The sequence below is a fragment of the Vigna unguiculata genome, chromosome 9 (assembly GCF_037176805.1).
Source record: "Vigna unguiculata cultivar grain cowpea cultivar isolate G323 ecotype 2 chromosome 9, ASM3717680v1, whole genome shotgun sequence".
Classification (NCBI taxonomy): domain Eukaryota; kingdom Viridiplantae; phylum Streptophyta; class Magnoliopsida; order Fabales; family Fabaceae; genus Vigna; species Vigna unguiculata.
Window position 1 is genome coordinate 14,390,248 of NC_140800.1, and position 8,152 is coordinate 14,398,399.

Below are 8,152 nucleotides of genomic sequence, written 5' to 3' on the forward strand. Positions count from 1 at the left end.
GATCACGCATCAGCTCTGGTTCGTGTACAACATCAGGTTTGGTTCTCAAAGGAGAGCTCTCTTGCCTCTCTTGATCAACATCAAAGTATCTGCCTTAAGTGAAATTGTGCTTTTAGGTGAAGGGCTAATATGCAAATAAGAAAGATTGGAGTCAAGGGGTCAAGAATGCGAAATATAAAAAGGAAAAGGGTTTCCTAGCAAAGAGAAATTATTAAAAAGGGATTTTTAAAGAGGGCAAACTAAATAAAACAAAATACTATTAAAACTAACATTTTTATCACATTTTTTTATGAAAACTAAATTTTCCTAAGCAACAAACAAAAATAGTTAATTCAAAACAAACAATTATTTATTTAAACTAAAAAGAAAGTTTTAGAAAGGAAAAATAAGCAAAATTGAAGTGCTAACAAGGATTCAAATTCAGAAGTGATCGTACTATTTCTTGGATAAGATTGTATTATATGGTATCAGAGGAAGGTTCCAGTTTAAATTTCCTCTTCTATCTTATTTTTTTGTCAAACGAAAAAAAGAAAAAAAAACATAAATTTTTTTGAATGTCCGTGTCCTGTGATTTGTTTTAAAGTTTTGTTTGGTTCATTATTCATAGAATTTTATAAGGAGTAAAACCCCTAAAGTTTTATCCAATTCTGTTGAGTTTTTAAATTGTCATGTTTTTTGTATTCTTTGTTTAAATTGTGTATTTCTCCATTTGATTCTTGAATATTTTTTTTTTGTTTTTATGTTTTCTTGTTAATTGTAGTCCCAATTAACTATTTGCAAGTGCAATTACATTGATTTACATGAGTTTGGCGGTTTGAAGGTCAATTTGTTTTTTTTATTTGTTTTGTGAGTTAAATTGCAAAATTGAAAAGAAAAGAAAGAATAGTGGATCCAAGTCAAAAGGAAACACACACACACACACACACACACATATATATATATATATATATATATACATATATAAAGGAAATAAAAAAGAAAAGTATGGATCTATGAGTAAAATAAAAAAAATAGTTTAACAAACATTTTTGCTGCAATTTTATTTGTGGTTTATTGATCTGCTTAATTATAATCAGTCTTTTCTTAGAGTCTCCTCATTGTCTCCTTTAACTCTTTTTGGTACTATGGAAGTCACTCATTTTGTGTGATGTTGTGCCTATGGAAGCCACTCATATTTTACTTGGAAGGCCATGACAATTTGATAAACATGCTTTCCATGATAGTCATGCAACCAAATTTACTTTCCATTTCTAAGACAAAAAGATCACATTTCTACCTCTGATGAGTCATTATTTTCTTCCATTCCACTGGCCTTTGTGTACTCATTAGACAGTTGATTAGTGCTTAATTATTCATCTTTAGAGTGTTTTTCGTCTGTTGGGCTTTATTGGGCCACTGTTCCGAATTTGGACTAATTTCACATTATTTGGCCTAATTTTTGTTTTTAATTATTTTTAGGTATTTGGGTGAAGCAATTTTGGAGCTTGGACATCAATATTCAGTTGAAGAGAGTCGCCACATCATTTCCACATCATTTTCACGTCAGTAGAGTGAATGGGCCAACATTTAAGGCCTAGAGTGACATTTTTGTAATTCTGCAGCTCACAATGGTAGTTTTGTAAATATGAGTGGCAAGGGTGAAAGGACTACGAAAATTAAGTCTGCATGGAAGGAGGAGCCGCTACTTCATCTTCAAAACTCCATTTTCGCTCTCCAAGCTTCCATGGAGGTGCCCCTTGCAGTTTTTCACGTTTTTGCCTCATTTTTACCATTTTTATTCACATTTGACAGCACCCATTGAGGGTTTTATGTTTTGAATTCGTTTTCTACATTGGGCAGCTCATTTTGTGATTTCATTGACTTCGAACAATACCCATTCATGGGGTTTTTCGTGTTTATATATTACAGCACCATTTTACATTTCATTGAAGCCTTGAAATCTCTCTTTTTGCTCTTAATTTGCGTTTGAGGTTAGTGTTTTTGAGTTTGAGGTTCTGTTTCAGATTCGAAGTGGTTGATTGTTTCATTTTCCATGTCTAGCTATGTTTTTCGTATTGGTTCCTTGAAGAAACTGAATTGAAACCATGAGGTTGATGTTTTGCAGTGCACTCTAATTCCTATTTTCTCTTCATCCTATTCAATTTCGTAGCTTTGAATGAAATGGAATCTGTGATGCTTAATCATGGGTTCATGTTTTCCACAATTTCAGAATCCTTGTCATGCTTAGTGAGTTCGGGTTTTGACCACAGTTGCTTAATCTGTGTGTGTGTGTGTGTGAAATTGAAAGAAAGATGTGTGTTATGCTTAATTGCATAATGAAGTTGTGTTAATTTTCGCATAGTTGATTAATTCAGATTTCATGAGAGTAAATTGGATAAGAGAATTGATTTAGTAACCTATGATTGGTGGATTTTCAGTGGAATCAAGGAATCAGTACATTTTGAATTCTGTGTTTAATTCAGTTTCGGGGTTTTTATTAGAATTTAGCAATTTTGTGTGAATCTACCAACCCCCCCTTTGTGTTATTGTTGTGTTCATCTGGAAATTGAAGCTTTGAATCAAGATATTGGTCGTTGGGAGACGACTTGGTTCACTTTCATGTACTGCATTTATTCTGATTTAATTTGGTGGGGTACGACCTCTATCAAATTTGGCGCCGTTACCGGGGACCAATCGTTTCGTTCAAAGTAAAATTTTCAGTGTGTTTGTGTTCCGTGTTTTGGTGTGTATGTAGTTCAAGTGTGGTTGAGTTGGTATATGTTCATTGCGATGTTCATGTTGTGTTAAGTTGAGTGCCTGTTTCCATTCCTGTGTGTTTCTGTGTAGTGTAGTGAATAGTGTCGCGGCGCGCATGAATAGTGTGCTGAAAATTAGTTTAATACACTTGTTGTGAGAACCATGAGTGAGCTCACTGCACCAAAGTTCACTTATGATAGTTTATGCATTCAATACCCTAAGGAGGAGGTTCCGTATGTGCTGAAAATTGGTTTAATACACTTGTTGCCAAAGTTTCATGGTCTTGCAAGTGAGGAACCGTGCAAACACTTGAAGCAGTTTCATGTCGTCTATTCCACCATGAAGCCTGCAGATGTCCAAGAGGACCATGTATACTTGAAGGCTTTCTCTCATTCTTTGGAGGGTAATGCGAAAGATTGGCTGTACTACCTAGCACCCAGGTCCATCACAAGCTGGGATGACCTGAAGAGATTGTTCCTTGCCAAGTTCTTCCCTGCTTTAAGGACAACAACCATAAGGAAGGAGATTTCTGGCATCAAGCAACAATCTGGGGAGACCCTTTATGAGTACTGGGAGAGGTTCAAGAATCTCTATTCAAGCTGCCCACACCATCAGATCTCTGAACATCTCCTTCTGCAGTATTTTTATGAAGGCTTGCACCACATGGATCAAAGTATGATTGATGCCGCAAGTGATGGTGCCCTTGGTAACATAACCCCAACTGCAACCATACAACTAATAGAGAACATGGCTTCAAATTCTTAACAATTTGGCACAAGGAGTGATGCCATAGTTGTTAAAGGTGTTCATGATGTAGGGGCAGCAGAGTACACGAAGAAGTTGGAAAGTAAGATTGATGCTCTTACCTCACTGGTCAATCAACTTGTTACCAATCAGAGAGCTCCAACTGCAAGAGTTTGTGGCCTTTGTACATCTGTTGATCATTTTACAGACTCTTGCCCAGCATTGCCACAACAGGCTGTTGTTGCTTCTTCTTCTACACAAGTGGATACCCCTCAGGCCTATGCAGCTAATATTTTCAACAACAATAGGCCCCAACATCAACAACAAAACCATGATTTTTCAACAAACAGATATAATCCAGGATGGAGGAATCACCCTAATTTGAGATGGGGGAAACCAGGGTAACCAACAGCCCCAGCAATTTCAAAATGTGCAGCCACCTCCACAGCAAAGAGTTGCACCTGCACCACAAGCTGCTTTTGTTCCACCTGTACCCACACCAGCTCCTACTGTAGCACCTGCACCTTCTTCTTCTACTTCATTGGAGGAGTTAGTCAGGATGATGACCCTTCAAAATATGCAATTTCAGCAGGAGACTAGGGCCTCAATCCAGAGTTTGACAAATCAAATGGGGCAGATGGCCACTCAGCTAAACCAAGCACAGGCTCAGAATTCTGACAAGCTTCCATCACAAATGGTGGAAAATTCAAGGAATGTGAGTGCCATTACATTGAGATCTGGGAAGAACATTGAAGTTCCCACTCCCGAGCCTACACCTCCAAAGGAAGTCAACCCTGGCACACTTCAGAGAAAGTGTGATGCTCATGCAGCTAGTCCTTCCACATCTGGTGTGACTTCTACGCCATCCACCTCTACTGCTGCACCTTCCATACCTCTTCCTTTCCCTCCAAGAGCCATTCCAAGCAAAAAGATGGAGGAGGTTGATAGGGAGATCTTAGAAACATTCAGGAAGGTGAAGGTGAGCATACCTCTGTTGGATGCCATTAAACAGATTCCCAGATATGCAAAGTTCTTGAAGGAGCTATGCATGCACAAGAGGAGGCTAAAAGGAAACGAAAAGATCAGCATGGGGAGAAATGTGTCAGCATTGATAGGTAAATCTGTTCTTCAGATTCCTGAGAAGTGCAAGGACCCAGGTACATTTTGTGTACCTTGCATGATAGGTAACAATAAATTTGAAAATGCAATGCTTGATCTTGGTGCTTCAATAAATGTAATGCCTCTATCTATTTTTAAATCTCTTTCTCTTGGACCCCTGTAACCTACGAGTGTGGTGATTCAGTTGGCAAATAGAAGTGTTTCCCTCCCCGTAGGTTTGGTTGATGATGTTTTGGTTCGTGTTGGTGAGTTGATTTTCCCTGCTGATTTTTACATTCTTAATATGGAAGAGGGATTCTCACATGGTTCTGCACCAATCATTTTAGGCAGACCATTTTTGAAAACTGCACGAACCAAAATTGATGTCCATGCAGGTACTTTGTCCATGGAGTTTGATGATATTGTTGTGCGAATTAACATTCTGGATGCCATGAAATATCCTTCTGAGGATCACTCTATTTTTCACATGGATATTATTGATGATGTTGTTGATGGATTGATTTCTGATTTCCACTCTTTGCATGCATTAAAACATTCATCTGTGTCTGAGTTATCTGAATTTGCATGCATTGATGTTCTTGATTCTGATCCTGATGCTGATTATGATGTGGATGATATTGAATTTGAATCTGCTGAGTTTGACTCACTGGGTGCTGTACCATATGATTTTGATGTTATACAGTCAGATTACACTAACCATGTTGTAGGAAGTACATATGCATCTGATTGTTATGCTCAGGTACAAGCTGTGGAACCCATTTCTCCCTCCCCTCTGGTTCCTGATATTCAGCCAGCATCCAGTACTCCAGAGTTGAAACCACTATTAGACAACCTCAAGTATGTCTACTTAGAGGAGGAGGACAAACTGCCTATCATCATTTCCACCTCCCTCACTGTTGAACAAGAGCAGAGGTTGTTGCACGTTCTTAAAAAGCACAAGAAGGCAATTGGATGGACATTGGCTGACATTCCTGGTATTAGCCCATCAACATGCATGCACAGGATATTGTTGGAAGATGGAGCAAAGCCAGTGAGACAGCCACAGAGGTGACTCAACCCTATCATCTCGGATGTTGTCACGAAGGAGGTGACCAAGCTTCTACAAGCTGGGATCATCTACCCCATTTCTGACAGTCAGTGGGTCAGCCCCATCCATGTTGTTCCTAAAAAGACAGGCCTCACTGTAGTCAAGAACGAAAAAGAAGAGTTGATTCCAACAAGAGTGCAAAACAGTTGGAGAGTTTGCATTGACTACAGAAGGCTAAATCAAGAAACCAGAAAAGACCACTTCCCCCTACCTTTTATTGATCAAATGCTTGAGCGCTTGGCAGGTAAGTCCCACTATTGCTTTCTTGATGGGTTTTCTGGTTACTTTCAAATTCACATTGCACCTGAGGACCAAGAGAAAACCACATTCACCTACCCCTTTGGCACTTTTGCCTATAGGACGATGCCGTTTGGCCTATGCAATGCCCCTGGCACATTCCAGCGGTGCATGCTTAGCTTTTTTAGTGATTTTCTTGAAAAATGCATAGAGGTGTTTATGGACAACTTTAATGTGTATGGGTCCTCATTTGATGTATGTTTGGATAGTTTGGACAGAGTTTTAAACAGGTGCATCCAATCTAACCTTGTTCTCAATTTTGAGAAATGTCATTTCATGGTAGAACAAGGCATAGTATTGGGGCACATAATTTCAAGAAAGGGCATTGAAGTTGACCATGCCAAGATTTCAATTATTTCACAATTGCCTTACCCCTCTTATGTGCGAGAGGTTCGTTCTTTTCTTAGCCATGCAAGGTTTTACAGGCGCTTTATTCAGGACTTCAGCAAAAAGGCCCTCCCACTGTCCAACCTACTGCAAAAGGATGTTGACTTCATCTTTGATGGAGGATGCAAAGAGGCTTTTGATTGGCTCAAGAAGGCCCTGACCACAATTCCAATCATTCAGTCGTCGGACTGGACAGCCCCATTTGAGCTTATGTGTGATGCATCAACCTATGCATTGGGGGTTGTTCTAATTGAAAGGATTGATAAGCAGCCGAGGGTAATCTACTACGCCTCTAGGACATTAGATGCTGCCCAATCAAATTACACCACAACAGAAAAGGAGCTCCTTGCGGTAGTTTTTGCACTTGAAAAGTTTCGATCTTATCTGCTTGGTTCTCCTGTTGTTGTGTTTATTGACTATGCAATTCTTAAGTACCTGTAGAAGAAGGCAGAATTAAAACCTCGGCTGATAAGATGGATGCTCTGGCTCTAAGAATTCAATTTGGAGATCTATGATAGGAGTGGAGCACAAAACCTGATTACAGACCACCTAAGCAGGATTGAGAGGTCTACTGATGATGCTTCACCAATCCGAGATGACTTTCCCGATGAAAGTTTGTTGACACTCTCTACTTCTTCCTCACCTTGGTTTGCTAACATTGTTAATTATCTTGCTGCTTCTGTTTTTCCTCCCCTAGCATCTAGAGCTCAATGTGATAAACTCAAGAGCGATGCTAGGTATTACATTTGGGATGACCCCTATCTGTGGAAAATGTGCAGTGATCAGGTTACCAAGAGATGCATTTCGGACCATTGACTCGGTCCTCAAATTTTGTCATTCATCTACACCTGGTGGTCACCTTGGCACACAAAGGACAGCTCGCAAGGTGCTAGATTACGGATTTTATTGGCCCACCATTTTTAAGGATGCGTGGAGGATTTGTAGCACATGTGAGGAATGGCAACGAGCAGGAGGAGCCATTTCTTGGAGACAACAGATGCCTCAACAACCCATGCTATTTTGTGAGGTGTTTGATGTCTGGGGTATAGATTTCATGGGCCCTTTCCCTGTCTCTTTTGGTTTCACTTACATCTTACTTACATCTTGCTTGCTGTCGATTATGTTTCAAAATGGGTGGAAGCCGAAGCCACTAGAACTAATGATGCTCGAGTTGTTGTGGACTTTGTTAGGTCTCACATATTTTTCAAGTTTGGAGTTCCTCGAGCTATTGTTAGTGACCAGGGCACCCATTTTTGCAACAAATCCATGGGGGTTTTGCTTCAAAAGTATGAGATTGTGCACAAACTTTCTACACCATATCACCCCCAAACTAATGGGCAAGCCGAGATCTCAAACAGAGAAATCAAAAGGATCTTGGAGAAGATTGTGCAGCCCAACAGGAAGGATTGGAGTAATAGACTTGAGGACGCTCTATGGGCTCACAAGATTGCTTACAAGGCACCTATAGGGATGTCTCCTTATCGGGCTGTCTTTGGTAAGCCATGCCACCTTCTAGTGGAGATAGAGCATCGAGCCTACTGGGCTGTCAAGTCATGCAACTTCTCTCTTGATCAAGCTGGAGAGGAAAGGAAGCTGCAATTGAACGAGTTAGACGAGATCCGTTTGGAGGCATATCAGAACTCTATGTTCTACAAGGAGAAGACCAAGAGATTCCATGATAGCTCCATAGCTAGAAAGGAGTTTGTTGTTGGTCAGCAAGTTTTACTGTATAACTCCAGACTTGGACTCATGGGGGGTAAGTTGCGATCAAAGTGGATTGGT

At 39.8% G+C, this 8,152-nt stretch overlaps 1 protein-coding gene and 1 non-coding gene across 2 annotated transcripts; one reads left to right on the forward strand and one right to left on the reverse strand.

The window, feature by feature from the left end:
• The first annotated feature begins 2,898 nt into the window (after positions 1–2,898).
• On the forward strand, positions 2,899–3,885 carry LOC146883590 (uncharacterized). Its single transcript, XM_085666636.1, has 2 exons — positions 2,899–3,442; positions 3,554–3,885. Exons 1-2 carry the CDS (start codon positions 2,899–2,901, stop codon positions 3,883–3,885), a joined length of 876 nt encoding a protein of 291 aa, XP_085522762.1.
• LOC114164913 (small nucleolar RNA R71) lies at positions 3,247–3,353 on the reverse strand. The gene has a single exon (XR_003599648.1). It is a non-coding gene; the product is annotated as a small nucleolar RNA R71 (small nucleolar RNA).
• Positions 3,886–8,152: the final 4,267 nt, after the last annotated feature.

Coding starts and splice junctions, on each gene's coding strand:
- LOC146883590 (XM_085666636.1), top strand. CDS start 2,899: ATGAGTGAGCTCACTGCACCAAAGTTCACTTATGATAGTTTATGCATT. Junction 3,443..3,553: donor CGCAAGTGATGGTGCCCTTG/GTAACATAACCC, acceptor TTCATGATGTAG/GGGCAGCAGAGTACACGAAG.